Source organism: Priapulus caudatus, unplaced genomic scaffold (assembly GCF_000485595.1).
Source record: "Priapulus caudatus unplaced genomic scaffold, Priapulus_caudatus-5.0.1 Scaffold290, whole genome shotgun sequence".
Lineage (NCBI taxonomy): Eukaryota > Metazoa > Priapulida > Priapulimorpha > Priapulimorphida > Priapulidae > Priapulus > Priapulus caudatus.
Window position 1 is genome coordinate 1 of NW_014577351.1, and position 18,479 is coordinate 18,479.

At 41.3% G+C, this 18,479-nt stretch overlaps 2 protein-coding genes across 4 annotated transcripts in view; one reads left to right on the forward strand and one right to left on the reverse strand.

Moving 5' to 3' along the window:
* The first annotated feature begins 82 nt into the window (after nucleotides 1-82).
* Nucleotides 83-3,928, forward strand: LOC106808615 (serine--tRNA ligase, mitochondrial-like). 3 transcript variants are annotated; one of them, XM_014811401.1, is made up of 4 exons: nucleotides 83-161; nucleotides 539-724; nucleotides 1,023-1,144; nucleotides 1,337-3,928. In XM_014811401.1, exon 4 carries the CDS (start codon nucleotides 1,456-1,458, stop codon nucleotides 3,055-3,057), a length of 1,602 nt encoding a protein of 533 aa, XP_014666887.1. In that variant the 5' UTR covers nucleotides 83-161; nucleotides 539-724; nucleotides 1,023-1,144; nucleotides 1,337-1,455; the 3' UTR covers nucleotides 3,058-3,928. The 3 variants fall into 3 exon arrangements, with proteins under 3 accessions (XP_014666887.1, XP_014666886.1, XP_014666884.1); XM_014811400.1 differs by lacking the exon at nucleotides 83-161 and adding an exon at nucleotides 405-426; XM_014811398.1 differs by lacking the exon at nucleotides 83-161 and having other exon boundaries at nucleotides 433-724.
* Nucleotides 3,902-18,479, reverse strand: part of LOC106808614 (ATP-binding cassette sub-family B member 10, mitochondrial-like) — a 16,318-nt gene continuing 1,740 nt past the window's right edge. Inside the window, exons 3-14 of the mRNA XM_014811397.1 lie at nucleotides 13,341-13,544; nucleotides 11,394-11,596; nucleotides 11,015-11,149; nucleotides 10,216-10,362; nucleotides 9,687-9,822; nucleotides 8,552-8,647; nucleotides 8,077-8,283; nucleotides 7,802-7,881; nucleotides 6,926-7,106; nucleotides 6,498-6,541; nucleotides 6,097-6,131; nucleotides 3,902-5,020 (exon numbers count right to left, since the gene is read on the reverse strand). Coding sequence (XP_014666883.1) covers nucleotides 4,786-5,020; nucleotides 6,097-6,131; nucleotides 6,498-6,541; nucleotides 6,926-7,106; nucleotides 7,802-7,881; nucleotides 8,077-8,283; nucleotides 8,552-8,647; nucleotides 9,687-9,822; nucleotides 10,216-10,362; nucleotides 11,015-11,149; nucleotides 11,394-11,596; nucleotides 13,341-13,544 — 1,703 coding nt within the window. The 3' untranslated portion in view covers nucleotides 3,902-4,785. The remainder of the gene's footprint in view (nucleotides 5,021-6,096; nucleotides 6,132-6,497; nucleotides 6,542-6,925; nucleotides 7,107-7,801; nucleotides 7,882-8,076; nucleotides 8,284-8,551; nucleotides 8,648-9,686; nucleotides 9,823-10,215; nucleotides 10,363-11,014; nucleotides 11,150-11,393; nucleotides 11,597-13,340; nucleotides 13,545-18,479) is intronic.

Below are 18,479 nucleotides of genomic sequence, written 5' to 3' on the forward strand. Positions count from 1 at the left end.
TACACACAATAATATGATCATGTGCTCTGCCGTGCTCTGATTGCACACGGTCTGGCACAAACTCCACGACAGATGGCGCTCTCGCTCATGGGCTCAATTTACCAGGGGGTGTCTATATATTCAAGACGGTACGGGAGATTACGGTACTCATATATTTGCAGGTATATATTTACGGTACTCATATATATCAGAGCTAATATATTGACTAATCGTTCGTCGATAAACTCAATATTCACAGAGAGTATTATAAGCCCATGAGCGAGAGCGCCATCTGTCGTGGAGTTTGTTTTGCTTATTGTAGACTGGTACTCGCTCCCACCTCGATTACTCGAGTAACTCCCCTATCCCATCGTTTAACTAAGCCGAGAGGTGGGACCGGGTAACCGTCTATGCTGATTGCTGCACGCAAAGAACTCTGGGAACGAGGTGAAAGCATGGCTGCGCCCATATGATGAAGACGTAGTATTTTAATCATTGTGAATGATGTTATATAAACCACCAAAAAGAAGTATTTTAAACCCATTCAACCTTGATACAGGTTACAAATGGGAAAGAAGGCTTCGGTGGATGTATATAATATTTGCATGGAATGCTCTCGGTGGACTAATCTATCTAAAGTGGTCGGGGAAGTTTAAGAAGATACAGGAGGCAGATGCGTACAGTTCAGGCGACGGTGAAAGAACTGGAGCAGAAGAACTAAAACTCGTGAAACAATTAAGGCCCGGTAAGACAAAGAGTGATATATAAAATCTCTGTATCTCTAATGTAATATCCCTAATGTAAATATAATTAATGCCACTTTATTACCAGCACAAAATGATTTATCCATTAGTACACTTGTAACACCCTCAGTGACCCTGTAATCTTATCCTGACCTATGTTTATTCTCTTCGACTTCGCATTCTGTTCTCATTGCCAGGACAGGACGGAAAAATGTGCCCCTTTCTCTAGAAATTTGCCCTAATGCTGAAGCACATAATTTTTAATTTAGGAAATAATTATTGTTTTTCGATCGGTTTCAGTTGAAAGATATGCACTGCAACATAGTGGTGACTCAGAAAAGAAGAAGATAATGACAGTTAATTGGTATGGTCAGAAAAAACAAGAATGGACATTGCAAGATACTAAAAATAAGCTGAAAGGGGTTTGTATTGTAAATATTTGTGGTATAAATCTAAGCACTTGTAAAATACAGGTGACCTACTTCTCTATATATATCTGTATATAACTGTAAATAGGTACCTTTTAAAAATTTAATTGTTCGTCCATATTCCTAGAACCAAGATGTTACCTGTTGGCCAAAGTATTGATTACAACTTTGTTTATTACATTGTAGATGACTGAAGAACAGAACGAAAAAGATCAAGGGAAAAGCTAAACTTGATTTTCTGGTAACCATATACACTGAACGATTACAACTATTGAAAACGTACATTGCAGTAACTAGTAAAAGACATGGCAAACCTTTGTCAAATTTCGGGGATGGGAAACTTTAGCTTCATTATGAACATAAGGAAGCTGTGGAATGCAAACTGCCGTATGTTTGTGATGGACTGCAGTCAAAAACAGTGTGAGAAAGGCTTGGGTCCTAATAACTCCACAGTTAATGCACAGCACACACGTGGCAGGAGTAGAAGCAACCAACCACTTTTTACAGACACCGAGTTGCTTGGATCAAATTCATGTGCCTATGGTCAGCATAAGCCGAAACATTACGTTTCATTGTGTAATGAGACTTATTACGATGATGAGGAAGTGTGGGCTTGTAGGAAGAAGAATGGCGTTTTGTTGGATCCACCTGACATAGATATCGAGTATCTGTGTGAACCCAGCAATCTTGAAGAAATCGAGCGCAATATCATTGCGAGAAAAGGCATTGGCAACATCACACTACTGCAGCAATTGTACGAAGAGATACAGCAGCTGGGAGAAAAAATGGTGAAGTCCCTAATGACGCAGGATAGCCGGGAATCCACTGAGAAGAGAATGAATGAACTTACTGAGAAGTTCAACAAAGAGGCCCTCGTGATTCCAAACAGGACTCATCCCGATGTTGTGCTAAGTGAGGATGCAATGCCTCGTATCGTTGAGACATGCGGCGTAAAACCGACGTTCGCATTCCAACCCAAGACACTCGAGCAGTTAGCAAAGGACCTAGATGGGCTGCGCATGGACAACCTCGGGAATTTAACGGGTCCAAGAACGTACTATCTGAAAAACAGCTTTGCTGAAATGGAGTCGGCACTCACCCGGTTCACAGTCGATCACCTAAAGTCAAAGGGCTACGTGCTTATGTCCGTGCCTGACCTGCTTCACCCACAGGTGATTGACGCTTGCGGGATGCCGGTTACGGGAGATCGATCCCAGGTCTACCACATCGACAAGAATCGACATGGCCGTGACCTCGCGCTGTCAGGCACTGCCGAGATGGCGCTCGCCGGTTATCACGCAAACAGGAGCTTCCCGCTATACAGTCTTCCCCGCCAGCTGCAGGCCGTGAGCCGTTGCTTCCGCGCCGAGGTGTCACACTCGCTCAACGAGAAGGGGCTCTACCGAGTGCACCAGTTCACGAAGGTGGAGATGTTCGGTGTGACGGCTGCGGAGGCGGGAGACGAGAGCGAGAAGCTGCTAGATGAGATGCTCTCTATACAGAAGCAGCTGTACAAAACCCTCGGCTTGCACTTCGTCGTGCTCGACATGCCGTCGCATGAGCTCGGTGCGGCCGCATATAGAAAATATGACATAGAGGCATGGATGCCAGGCAGGGGGTGCTTCGGAGAAGTGTCGAGCACGTCAAACTGCACGGACTACCAGAGCAGGCGGCTGCACGTTCGCTACTCGGTGCCATCAGGCGAGCAGGTCTACGTGCACACAGTGAATGGGACAGCCTGCGCAGTGCCCCGCATGCTCATCGCCATCATAGAAACTTACCAGCAGGAGGATGGCAGTGTGCGGATACCAGAAGCCCTTCAGTCCTACATGAGGGGCCAGACAGTGATGGCAAAACCTGCAAAGCGGGTCGACATGCGCTGGCTCAAGTATAGGTCACAGCATTGAGCATATAGATGAGTGACCATGTGGCTAAACTAGTGTAATTATGAGAGTTAGTGGCAAGTCAGTATTGAATGGATATTAATAGCTTCAGGCACAGTTTGGCTTTGAATTGTTTTAAAGTGGATAAACCTCGCAGCTAGATGCATATATATACCTACTGTGAGCTCGCCTATGTTGCAAAAATTCAGTACAACTTATTTGTATTGCCACGTTCGCAACGTTTCTTCATAAAATCTAAACGAAATTACTTCTCTTCCGAAAGTAGCACCACAGTGATGTTTACACATCCGGGACACAGCGGAGCAATCGGCTCGATTAATTAACAGTTGTATGTTCTATGATAAAACAAGTTATAATTCATTATTCGATGTTTACAAAATTGTGAAATTTGTTTAAGTCATATCATTATCTATATTACTTATGCAATCAGGAAACATATATAGTGTTTTCGTTCCAGGAACTATTTCCACTAGCGTAGGACTACTGCTAGCTGTGTGACATTACCTCGTCCAACATGATTTTGAAAATCCCAATGTTTGTAGCACTTCTCTGGCTCAATGAGAACATTTCGTGATGTTTGCACACTGCAGGTATGCTCACTGCAGGTATGCTCACAGTAGGTCTATATAGGCTTTTTGTTGCGAGGTAGATTTTACGATGTAGATTGGAGCATGTACTCTTTGAGAGTTACATAGTTACAAAAGAGCTATGGCCCCATTATTGTTTATATTCTGTATTTAACTAAAGAATAACTCATTATGCCTTGTTACTTTACTGATTTTGAGTGAGTTGGTAGCATTCAATATGAATATTGTTAGGACCCAAAAAATAAAACAAAACCAATGTTGATTAAAATCTTTATTTTAAAAACAAACGACATTTTTATTCATATCACTTTCTTGTTACTTTACATAAAATACATGCACCAAATTTGTTATATCATCATAAAATATTTATGTATAAAATTATTAGTCATCTAAATGACTGTGCTAATGATTCTTTAGTTATTTCTTATTGTACGTGGCACCATCCCTAACAAAATAGTAAAATTGCAGTGTATAGGTGGCTCCAACTATGGACTACTATACAGATGCACTATACCTGCTGGAGTGACCACAGTTAAGAAATGTAGATACATATTGTATCTACTTGTATTATATATTTATTTGCCTCTTCCCAGCTGATACGGGTATGACTATTTACCAGCAACATTTCTTGTAAATTCTTCCAGCATGCAAAATAATAAGATAAATACTTATAACAGGAGCATTGCATCATCAACATCTGTGAGATCTGTTACAGCACTTTATGATTGTGTACTATATGCAGTAATTGCAGGAGCATAGAATGAGGACAGTAGAAATAAGCAAGTAGTTATTAGGAGTAGGAGCATGAATATAGAATGACCAACAAGTAGTACATGAAGACATGTCAATTCGTATACTTCTACTAATAAGTATAGTGGCCGACAGAAGTACTTCCTACCTATCTGCTTGCCACTCGTGTAGCACTTATAGCCTCGGAAGGCAACAACAGAACAGGCAGTATAAATAATTACCGAATGACTGGGCTTTGCAAACACTGATTCATCAATACTCTTTATCTGTGGTAGAGATGATGCCAAGAGAACCACAGAAGCCTAAGCAATTAAACTTTCCACATGCTACGAGCTCACACTGTCATCTGGTTGGTGAACAGCTACGTCTAATAGCAAATGCTATCATAGGATTTTCAATTTTTTTCGACTAATGTTTGCCGTTCAACAAGCTTGTGGAAAATACCATCTGGGATGTCTATTAGCTCCTGGTATGTGCCTAGCTCTGCCACTCGACCACTCTCTAGTACAGCTATCTTATCGGCTGAACGGATTGTGGACAGGCGATGCGCAATGATGAGTGTGGTACGGTCAGTCATGAGTCTCTCCAGTGCTTCCTGTACAAGATATTCACTTTCTGCATCCAATGCACTGCAAAACACGAGCATGGATCCATATAGTGGTGAAAGGAAGCCAATGGAAAAAAAGGCCACGTTAGGGTGCAAAGTTGCAATCCACAAGCAATCGTTCAGCATCGTGAAAGTTGCATGCATTTTAAGATAAAATCAGGAGTCTATCAATTGATAGATTCCTGATAAAATATAAGATGGTATTACAACTGCATCACAGTTAAGAAACGATTTTTGTTGTCTGTGCTATATGATGATGAACTTTTTTTGTAATTTTTTACAGGCATATGTCATTATATGAACAGCAGATTAAAACATCAAACAACACAATTTCCTTAGGAGAATATATGTTCAACTCAATGAATGAGTGGTATTCTACGTTGACAAAATGTGAGTAAAAAAACATCAAGACAACATATACACATATTTAAAGGGAGAGTTTACTCTAGGTTCTAGGGTTATTTTCAGCTAACTTAGGTCATAATTAACGCTACATAAAAAAGTTTCATGGTTCAATCACCATTAGAAATATTTAAAAAAAATGTTTTAAAACTAACGACTACAGTTTGATTACAACGACGGTGGCGCCACTCAAAGCGCACGATCTGATAAGTTGTAGAAAACCACTTTCCAGCCAAGGTCTACAGACCGAGGGTGTTTCTTATTTATTCATTTAAAAGCAAAAGGATTGTAATATCTTATAAACGACATATAGTTTCAGTTATAATATGGATAAATTTGCCCTAAAATGAATATCGTTCGGTTAAATAGCATTTATGTATAAACATAATTGCACTTTTGTGGTTAGCCCTCGGTCTGTAACGTGCAAAATAAATTGTAAAATACGCAACTTTTTCGGGGTGGCAGCACGGTAGCGGGGGTCATGGCGCCGTTCAAATTTCGTAGCGTTGATGTGTAATTAATTATAACAGTTAAATTAGGTATCTGGTAACAAATACGTGTGGGTATAGACGATTTGTTATACAGTAAGTACAGTTGTATGCAGTAAAATCCTAAAGGCTACTGTCCCTTTAAATATTGTTCTATTCACAGTTATGTAGAGAAAATGCCATAGACAACAAAAATAACTGACAATACCTTGTTGCTTCATCAAGTATGAGGATCTTTGGATTCTAAAAAAAAATATAGCAAAAAATACATTAACAGAGATACTACAGGAACATTACACACATTAAGTTGATGTTTATGATAAATGGTCATTCGTGTGCATAATCAGTAAATATTGTTTGATAAAAACAATTGAGAAACCATTGCTTGTGGGAAGCTATTGGTCAGCATTTATTTTTCTAGGCACTGATATTTACAGTTGTTCTCTCTGTTACCTCTCATACCTGTGTTCCTAACGCAAAACTGGCCCACAACGCATCTCTAGTGATTCCCAGTTTACTTTGCAATCTAACAGAGGCTGATATGGGCCACCAAACTATAGGAAAGAAGTGCGGGTATCCAAAAAGGATAAGAACTGCCACAAATATTACCGTTATAATAGCTCTTGCAATGGCAATTCGCTGTCTCTGTCCACCTGTGCAACAAAATAAAAACATTTTCTATACTAGTGTGTAATGAACTGATAAACAATCTACTACAATGCAAATCTACCATTACTACAACTACTCTATGCCTCCTAGAAACATAAATTCATACAATGGCATGGCCGTTTTGCTATATTGAAATTAGATAGTGAAGTCAGCAAGCCACTTAGCTAAACACGCGATTAACAATTAATGCTAATGGCAGAAAATTTTGAGCACCTTGGTTTGAAGACTGCATTTAAACACCAACCTTACAAGCATGGATAATTTATTGAAGCAATAAGTAGTGCACAAATCTGTGACACACACGCACGCATACACATAGCAATTCATGGCATAACATATAGCATAGCTACTAATGTGCAGTTAGTCACCTGACAACATAAGGCCTCTCTCCCCAACCATAGTATCAAACCCATTTGGGAATCCTGTCACGAAGTTGAATGCATTTGCTTGTTTTGCTGCCTCGATGATATCCACCATGGTTACACTTTCTGGTGTCTGTGATCCATAGGCTATGTTTTCAGCAATGGAGGTCGAAAATAAGATGGGTTCCTTTAATAAAAAGGGAAGCTTTGTGCATGAGATTTCTTCTTACTGGAGTGAGCATTTCCAGTTAGTTCTTTGTATATAAACAGAATACCATGCTCTTTAAGGACACATATTCCACATAATTGCTTATGACACTTTCCTTCCATACTCAAGTATGTAGGTATGTATGTACACATTGGTGCACAGAGGGCAAAAACAGTGGAGTGAGAGAAACAAAATAACGGGCAGATCCAGGATTTTTGAAAGGGGGTGTTTAGGAAAAAATAAAGGGCACTTTTTTGCTTAATTTTTTTGGTTTCGAAGCTGCTGAAGGCACTGAAATTTGTGCATTCTGAGAGCACCTGAGCAGTAATTTTGATGTCTAGAATGCAAGATGAAATTCCAAATTTTTAGCAAAAAATTATCCTTTAAGTCATCCTACAGTGAAATTCACCTCTGGATCGCACCCCGAACAATAAAATCAGGTTGAAAAACAAATTTATCAGATCCGGTCCCCCGGACGCCCCGTGGACCCCTCTTTGCCCATTACTAGGTTTTTATAACGAATTTATATATATATAAGTAAATCTTTATCAGAAAAACTAGCCCTAAAAAAATTGGGATAAATTTTTTTAGGGCACTTTGAGATTAAAGGGGGGGAGGGGTTCCGGACCCCCCGGACACCACCCTAGATCCGCCCCTGAATAAGTTCACAATACCTGACTGACGACACCAATATGTCTACGCAGCCAGGATGGATTCAGATTCTTCACATCCTCATTGTCAATAGCTATCCTACCTGCGTTTAGGAAAGCAAGACATTTTTTAGTAAACAAATCAGAAAAGCCTCTGCAGAGACAAATGTACTAAAACGTATAGTGGACTTGCCTGCTACAGGCAGACCCAAGTTGCCATAAGATCATGATTGACACTGGTCTTCAGCAGAAGACATTTTCACTTTATGTAGGGTGAGTGCATGCAAACAAATGCCTACCTTCGTCAGCCTCGTAGAACCTGAGCAGTAGGCTGGCTAACGTTGACTTTCCAGAGCCACTCGAACCAACGATCGCCATCACAGAGCCAGCAGGAATGATCAGTGACATATGGTGAAACACCGTCGCATGCTCGCGACTCGGGTACTTGAAATTCACGTCTTCAAACACCAACTCGCCAAGCAATGGTTTGCTGGGAATAATCCCGGCTAATAACCAGTGCATCACATATAAGTACATAGGTGCTCAGATTGTACACACACAAAAAGAAAGAAAAAGAAAGTCCCTACTTTGTATTGGGAGGTTTGTTACAAGGTGCACTCAGTCTATCATAGCACATGCATAACAAGTAGCACCGACTAACTCCATCGAGTCTGGCTCTTACTACTGAGATGTGAACCACTTTAAAGATACACCTAGTTGTATGTTTCGATATTTCTACTGATAAATACTGATTTCTGATAAATACACACTTACAATCTAGTGGAATGTGTGACTGTCTATCACGAATCTCAAAAAGCCGAGTGCTTGCACCAATGCCCCGCATGAGCTCACTGTAGAACGAACTCAGTCCTAGAAAGCAATATTTTGTTGAAGAAAGTGTCGAGTTTTACACATTTTTATAAAGACATAATTGTATTTTATATATTGACATTAATTTTGTATAAAAACTTCTAGTGTAAAGTATACTTAGCGACTGTAAAAAATAAAGCACAAGTGTTCAATGTGAAAACAAATAACCTCGCGACTAACATAGCACCTTACCTCGATCATTGCACACAGATTTAAAACCGAGATTTATATTTAATTAAATAATTAGCATTAATATCACAGTAATTAAAATGTTACATAAAGAAAACTAGTGAGAGTGAGACACATATGACAGAACAATGAGTGAATGAAAGTCGTGAATGTTGAAGCTTCCTAGAGATGGAGAATGATGAGTATGAAATGAGGCTGTCAAAAGGTACATACAGGGTATGGAAAAGCTGGCATTAGTTACCACATAATTGATGCAGAATTATATTCAGATCTCTATCAAAGCTTACCCACCAAAAGAAGAGCATGCTTAGATAGGACAGAAGATGCCAATAGCTCATTCCTAATAGCATAAAATCAATATTTGGTTTAACTTCATCATAAGTATCTTTTTAGTTCAATAACACCTTCTAACGGTACAGACTCTCAATAAATATGAGAAAAAATCGGGGAAATATTGGTACCCTAGCTTTATGTAAACAAAAGAGTTTCACTGAGTTTTATAATTTCACATGGCACCATGATGATTTTACAAATTTAAGAACACACTTTTACAACTGTTCGCAATATGCCACCATATTATGTCTATAGATACAGTACCAACCAGAAATGAGCACCGAGCCAAAGCAGCAACGATAGAACACCAGCTTTCCATCCCTCTACGCACCTTTAAAACCATCGCCAACTAATGCTGCATAGTACATGAAGCTCAGTAAGCGTCCAGCGGTGAGAGAGCTACTGTATATCAGAACTGAGCCAGTGCTGAACAGAACGATCGCCACAGAGTTATCCCATATAAACGTCTGGAAAGGAAATCCCGGCTATTAACCGGCGCACACAGCCAGTGGCTTACCTCCGATCGCCAGCCCGACCCAGGCTGCGTAGAGCATAAACGACGAGAGCTGACCAACGGTGATTAGCTCGCTGCTGGTCAGCATTCCCCCTGCGTAGAGCACAGCCACTATGATGCCATTACCGGACAATCCTGCCTACAAGCAAATTCACCCGCTGTGTACAAGCAATCGTATAGTTGCCGGCTGGTTCGTTGGTGATGGGTACTAACACATATGACACCAGGATCACAGCATCTGTCAGTATGAGCATGCAGTATGAAGGAAGCACGTTTCAGGGTGCAAACAGATATAGCTGGTTATAGATAATCATTCAATATTTGTTTTTTGAAGCACTTCTAACACTATTATGAACACTATTAAGACAATACAGTGTATCAAAATTATCACCAATTAAAATTGATCCCTGTGAAGTCTTTCCAATAACAGAGTGTAACACGTTATTCATTTATTTATAAGCATGCATGAACTAATCTGTAACATCATGGGAATTAGGTCATGGGACTACGATTAGAATACACAAGTACTTACGAAAGCGTAAAATATCGATCTGTAAAGTGACTCCTTGTAGTATAGTTTTAAAGCGACGCCAAGTTGCTGCTCATACTGCTTTTCTTCTCGTATTTCCTGTGCAAAAGCTCTCACTGTTCGGATGTTGCTTATCCTCTCCTCTGCCACCTGAGAGCAGAACAGGCCAAACATTACCGCAGTGATGGTGTCAATACAACAGTATAATGCACTCATAATAAAAGATCCCACATTCAGGATAGCATTATCTTATAGGATGAATTACATTTTCTGGTACTTAGTGCTGGTAATTGCCAGTTTTGTCATGCATTAGTTTACTATAGCTTAACAGCTATATGTAGTCTAAATTACTGCTAATCACATAAACCAAAATAGCTACTTCCTAGCTAGCTGCTTCTCCCCCTCAGATGTAGTCCAAAAAGCTTGTGTGAGGAAAGTGATAAACCATCGAACAGACGCTGAATGTAAAACCATTACTAGCTTCTGTGTGATTATTCAGAATGTAGATGTGGTTATTGAGTGATCTCTAAAGTATTCAGCAAACTGTGTAGTCATTATCATGAAACATAACCACGTTTTTTTCAATTCAAGCCTATGGGAATCGCATACCCAGGCTATCCCACTTCTTGGTTAACTTATATTATCGAATAAATAACCATTTATTCTGTATTTCCAGATAATTAAAATGGTCCAAACCTAGCTGCACCACAAAAATGACCGTTCTCACTCTCACAATTCACTGATAGATAATGCATTACCATAATTAATACCATTTGCAAAACAACAAGAGGATAGGACTCACATTCGTTGCTTCTGCAAGCGCATCCTGTGTCTCCTTAGTAATGTTTCGTACAAATCGACCATATCCAATACCAAGTAGCATTACAGGTGATACGACTCCTAAGCTGATCCCCGCTAAGTGAGGTGATACGTACATCTAAGTTATGGAAAATAAAAAACATCTCTGATTAGTAAGCATGCGCACAACAATTACTCTCAATAATAACCATTTTCAATTGAAGTTAGCAGTTTTGTCAAATTGCGTATAGGTGACACGTTTAGTGACTACACATAGTTATATCACTTGTAAACGAGGCACATGTTAACAGAATCTAGATTCAGAACCAGAAAAATTCTTAGGGTTGATGGAAGAATGTCCACTGCTGCCACATGTTGCCTACCATCATGCCAATTCCAGCCAAGATAGATGTGAAGGAGCGCAGACCATCTGAGACGTTCTGCGTAATTGACTGTCCGACCAAGAATGTGTCAGTGGACAGTCTGTTAATGAGTTCACCAGTCTTAGTCCGGTCAAAGAATGCAATCTCCTGCCGGACAATTGAGCCAAAAATGTCTTCTCTCAACCGCTTGACAATACGATGCCCTGAATCAGAGACAGACTGGCACATGTACACATGCCTACTACAACAGATCTTTATTGAGGTGATGCATCCTTTTCATCCAAGTGCTGCCCAGACTATAATTACACAAAGAATGCATACATCAATATGAATACCATATACTCTATCAGCAGCTAAGACTCGCTTTTTTTGACATTTTTAGTCTTTTATGGATACGTGTGCACACGTATATATGGCCCTCCACCACGCGTGTATCTTTATATTATGCAGAACTTTAATTACAGTTAAACCTGTGTATATGGCCACATTAATAGAAAGGCTGCTCGTCTATCGCACTAAAAGATTCTGTGTCATAACTACCGTACAAAGCAGCCACCAGCTAAACCCTGCTACCAGCCACTGATCGAATTTGCATTCTGTGAGCGAACATGGACTGCACACACCAGCCAAATTTCCCTCAATGGGATTACTAGATCAGCTGCCTGAGTGCCTTGCTAAGGTAAAAAAGAAATTTGCGCAAAAACGCCAATACTGGTCACATATCACTTGTATGCACGTTTCTAAGAAGTGTGTGCTGAGCTGCGAATACCAGCTTTGGGTTTAGTGTATATTATTTATTGACTGTGTGATAAAGATTGGCAATGCCCACCTGCCTGTATAGAAAGACCTCCTGCACATAAAGGCAAATTTTTGAGTTTCTTTAATTGGCCCTGGTATACATGTTTGACCGTAGGTATAGGATTCATATGGGTTGAACATTTATTTTTTATTGTATTCACAGTATTCACATTTATTGACATGCAGGCAGAGCTCTGCTGTTTTCCTGTTCATACACCCCTGCTGCCGTCCAAGAAAGATCTTCGATAAGGACAGAGCACCAGCTAGTATGCGATTTATACTGTTACTCTAACAACCTAAAAACATTAATCACCAGTCATTCACACCTCCCTGTCAAGGTCATATATTTTCTAGTAGGTCTCAGGGGAGAGATAGCTAGTGATCTGCTAAATGGCGCATTATTAGTGTGTTGTGGATATAGAAATCAGTTAACCCTAACCCTAACCCTAATTCTAACCCTAACCCTAATTCTAAAATAAAACAAAATTAGCCAAAAATAATAAAAATAAATAAGAGACAAAATTAGCCAATCAGAGCCGTCCCCTAGTGGATCACTATCTCTCCCCTGTGCAAAATTTTCTATTTTCTATTGGACATGAACTCAGATATATGCAATTTAATCGTATTGTTCTCCACATTATTGTCACACACAACTTCTCTCTTAGAAGCCTCCATTTGGAAATACCTGACCATCGTGCTCTTCCCTAACATGCCCTCTTCTAATATCCCCTACCTACTTATATTACTGACTTTTCTTCCATCATTCACCCCACATTCGTCACCCTTACATGATACAATCTACTTAGACTGCTAGAATTCAACCAGGTCTATAAGCCGAAATTTGGAATTTCACTGCCGTAAAACTAAATAACTAGCTCATCTTCTTGACAATTATATCTGAAATCAGATGATGCATGGGTAAAAACTGATTGTAATTGCTCAGCCTAGGGAGTGCCGCAACACAAATAGAAATAGGTTATAATCACATAATTCACATGCACATACACAAGTGATTACAACCATGCTGACAAAGTGATATGTAGCAACTGAACGAATGCAGCAAGAATATGTGCACGCATTTGTGAGGTGCACAAATTAGCACAGAGCAGAAGCCATAAGTTTAAATAGCGGCCCTGTATAGAAACTTACCAGCAGTGGAGAGCATATATGCCCTAATGAAGTTTCCACTGGCACCAACAGCTAGTGCCAGACACAAGTATCGTACAAAGCTGGTGAGTTGTTGAAGCATCTCTGGGTCACCCGGATTCGTGTAGATGATGTCGATGACTTTGCCAACACAGAATGGCACTGCCATGGCAACGGTGCTTGAGACAAGCAGACCGCCAATGCCCCCTGTAGCAAAATATAGCAACCACCACTTTTATAACTTTACAATCTCCACTAAAGGAATAGCAGCAAGCCACAGATGGTAAGTGATGAATTCAATGAATGTTGCGCAGTACAGGAAATTACTAACATCATTTTGTATGTACTCAATGGGTATACTTATCATGTAACTGCATGAACGGGTCATCCCTATAGACCGAAGGTCCGGACTAAGATCCGTGAAATTATTGAAAAGGGACCTATAGACAACAGGTCCGATAGACCTCGGAAGATTGGAAGTCTTATTGGATAGACCGATAGACACACACGCATGCGCATGCGCAACGGGACGCTCTGCTGATTGCCCGCGTGTGTTGCCAAATGTGTGGTGTGTGTGTGTGTGTGTGTGTGTGTGCTTGACACTGTGTGTGTGTGTCTGATTGTGTGTGAGAGAGACGACGAGAGCTAAGAAAGAAGATAGAGATGGGGGGCTGCGCTATATGAGTTGGCTGGTGTGTATCCCCTCTAGAGCCGACGAGAGAGGAGCGGGCACGCAGAGACGCGATGAAGGCGTGAAGGGAAAACGAAGTGGTGTAGGTGCACGCAGAGCGAGTCGTATGCAAACACGGCGGCATAATGGAGATAGTGGTATAGTGTTGTTGAGTGAGTTGGAGATAGCGGCGGAGATAGGTAGTGGAGAGAATAAGTGCAGAGAATTGATAGGAGGTGAGGAGATATCGACGGGGAAAGAGTTAGAGAAGAGAGAGCGGAGAGGAGGAAGCGAGAGACGGAGAGGTTTGGAAAGCGGCCTGTCTCGGGCTGAGGGACGATTCGTCTCTGCGGTCGATGCGAGAGGGAGACGCACCCGACGTGAGGGGGGGGGGAAAAAACCGAGGGAGGAAGGAGCCGGGACGATGAGATCAGGCATAGTGAGTAGACAGCGAGATGCTCGTATTATCTCCGGACACCGTGCTGGGTCCTTGAATTTTACAGTTAACGTAGGCGGTAATAATGTTGGCGTATAGGTCTACGGACAATAGTGAGAACTTAATCTGGAGCTTATATAGGACGTTCGGTGACGTACTTTTAATTATGTTACCACCTCGAGTCAGCAGCATTAGGCGCTCGTGGGGTTGGAGTGCTGAGTCCCTTGTGTGAGGTGGCCGTACCGGGACGGTCCCGTCAGCCACTCTGCCGCCCCGCCACCCCCCTAACACGTTGAATTAAATATCTCCGAGTAGTCCCGCGTCATTAAGGTGCGCCACGTGTCTGTGTTGTGTCTGTGTTCACTGTTTGTCACTGTGACGGTCCGTCGGTCTGGCTAATTGTACTAACGACAAGCACCAGGTAAAGAGAACAACTCGGTTTCGGGGAGTTGGGCACGACGGATGTGAGCGCGGCGTAGCATCGAGGCGCTTGTGGGGGAGTAGGGAGCTGAGTGGCGACGATACACACTAAGGCTAGGACATCTATCCTTGTATTTCTCGTTGGCACCACTATCCACACCGTTGTGGCACTGCACTATCGCGTGAAGTAAACCGCTAGTTACTGGTAGTGTGTACAAATGGACGCCCCTGTGGCGTCGTAAAGACACGCAAAAACGTTAGAGTTATACTAAGAAGCAGCAAAAAATTTAGCTATTACACTCATACAGATAGATGTAGTCTGTGAATGTCATCATGCTACATTGTCTTATTATCATATGTAGTGATTCTGATCTATTATATTTTATATTTTTATAGAATGGGAATGGTTCACGCGATATTGACACCATAACAGGGTGGAGTGCTGGTCTGTGATGTGGACCACAATAATGCCACATCAGTCGCTTACCCCAGTTGTTACAGTTTGTCGGATACGAGAGCGTGTAAAAGAATGATTTAGGGGACGTATTAATTACGTGCGTTATAAAGCCACTTAATCTAATTTGTCTAGTTACAGTTAGTTGTAATGTTACGATGAATGACCATTTTTGTTTTCGGAGCCAAGTTCAGCATAATTCTCGTAGCCAGACATACATATACCACATATATAAATAACGTATGTAAAGCTGGGGATGCAGAACATTTTTTGAGAAGATATATATGGGCAAACTCACACGGAGATATTGCAACACAAGCCCATGGACGGCTAATATTAGTGTGTAATGCACAGTCTGTGTGTGACTGACACTGCATTATGCTGTCGGTGAAATAAAGTATACACATTTGTTATCATCTACTTATTAACCTAAATAATAACCACATGTATTTTTAGCAGACAAACAGCGGGTTAATGAACGCGTGTGCAGCTGGTCAATCTGCAGAGCGGTACAGATGCTTACGGTAAGTCAATTGGCTCTCGTTGGGCAGCAAGCGCCAACAAGGACCCCAGGGGTGGGCATTTCACCATGATGAGCTGATCGAACTTCTTGGGGCTGGCTATAGTACTGACAGTTTGCCAGAGTATTTCTGGTCAAGGGCTTCTGTGACGGTGCTTGATGCTCTGACTGGGCTAAACACCCACTAGGCAAAAAACGATGTAAATCTATCGCTAATTATTTCTTGCACCCTTAAGAAATATCATATCCATATAAACTCTGTTATAAGCCTTTCTGCAAGCATTAGTCATCTTTCTTGCGCTTATGTAGTTCTTTCCTGATTCGGAATGAAATGGCGGCACGGCCCAAACTCACACCATAGTTACATCGGATACAAGATCTATGCAGGACAATCTCCAGAACTTGCAAGCCGAGGGTGTTTGGAGGAGAGTATCTACAGAACTTGTGGAGAGGGGCGCAGATTACCCAACGGCCTGCCTGGGCGTGATGAATTCGGCACAGAGCATGGCCCAGCTGCTCCTAAGGTTACAAAACAGCTACTGGGCTGATATGTGGAATTATCGCACTGTTGCTACGTGAAGATTCTCTGTTGTTATTTGGTCTTGTTTTTGAGTCATCAGGAACAAAAATAGACCCTATATATTTTGTGGCTATACTATTAGGGTATAGTATATAGTATTTTTCGACTGAATATTATGACAGGACACAGGAACCCAAGTTTCTTATCTGTATGGGCAATTTTGGTTACTTTTCTCGGTAAAAATAATAAACGCGAGACTGGCAGTATTTGACCTAGGGGGGGACGTGGACATTGTCACCTCGATTTTGGTCTCCACAAGACCAATGTTGACCGGTAATGTGTAGCGCAAGGCTGGAGTGCTTTTCTATAAATATAGGCCTAAATTATCCTGGACTCGCATGGTACTAGACTGTACAGATTGCATTGTGGAAATCTTGTGGTATCTGGACCCAACTTGCATGTTGTGCTTTCTTGATTTTATTACGTGACACTTGATCTTGCCTGAAATGTGATAAATTAGTGAAGTCTGAGGGCAAAATCTGTTGGCTACGAAAATGTGTGCTGTGAAGTTATCTCTTTTACACATTTTACCTTGCAGATGTTTGCATGTGATTTCAAAGCTGGCAATCATTAAGGGAGCAAAATCCCGAGGATAGGAGAAACTTTGAGCATAACCAGGGAGTTTTTGGGGCTGTCTCTTGAGAATCCCACCACGATCCACCACAGAGTCACTCGCGGAGTAGACGGTGAGCGAAGTGAGCGCATGTCGGCGCGCCTGGGGATAGGGGGCACTTGTTTTCTAGTGAATGTAGTACTTGTCATCAGAGTAAGCTCAGAATTATAGATAGAAAGCTGTGATTATGTTTATTACAAGATGCAAACAAGGATTCTAATTATCTCCCACCTTTCATCGATGTTGAGAAAACACTGTATTTGTCTCTGTTTAGAATTTGAACCAAATGTCTCAACATTCGGAATCGGGTTGGTTGACTATTCGGCCCCCGGAGATACCAGATATTCCACATGTATGGGCATAGGTTGATGTCGGACTCATGTTGTGATTTTGTATAAAACGTCCTTTTTCTGCTTAGATATCAAAAAATCATCCCAGATATCTCGTTCTGTAAAGTATGATGGACAGTGAAGAGATCATGACGGGAAGAAGATGTGCTAATGGTACTGTGTTGGACTATTTTCGATGTATATCGAGTGACGTCTTTCATTGGAGAACATGAGGTCTTAGGAGTGAACGTATATATCTTGGAGTTATTCGCGCAGAGATAGCCACGCAGATCTGTAGATGCATATAGATGACGAGCATATGCAAGTTCGCTCGGTTGTCTTGTTGTTGAGGAGAGATCGATTGCGAATCTTACAATTCCAGATATTCAATACCCTAACATTCAATTGTTCAAATGTAAGAGTGCACCAATAAACGTGAAATAGTCCAAACACGTTACATTAGCACACTGTACCGTCATATCTATCCCATTCAGAAGAGATTCTGGGATGATTTTTGATCAATAACGCAGTAAAGATGAGTTCGTGTTGTTAAAACAGATGAGAGATAGAGATTGTCCCACTTTACGCCCCGCACACTATACTTGACTCGCTACATTGGTACAATGGCTGTGGAGATCTATCCGCGGAAAGATGTCAACCCCACACTTGCAGTGTTTCCGAAGTTGTTGAAGACAGTTGGGTATATAGATACTCTCGGAAAAGTGTGAGCAAACCGCGTTTTTATCATGAACGTAAGTGATGAAACTATCGGGGGAGATAATTAGAATGCGTGTAGTTTACCTCGCCTGTCGTTACTAAGATACGCTAGTGCTAAGCCATATGTATTACTCATGCTGAAAATTGTGTCTCAATCTTTTATCACCTCTTGCAACATATCTACTCATCGTTTCCGAGATTCTCAATTTAGAGAACCTCTCGGAGTGCGCGGACGACAGGCGTCATTCCTCACGTCTCTGCGGTGACTTCGTGGGTGGAGTGGGAGTGGGTCAAATTCATCGAGCACTGGTAAACCCAGCCAACAAAACTCCTGTATTTGTTCAAGTTTCTCCAATAATCATGAGCGTAAAACTTTTCTGTCTCTATGATCCTTTAATTTCTG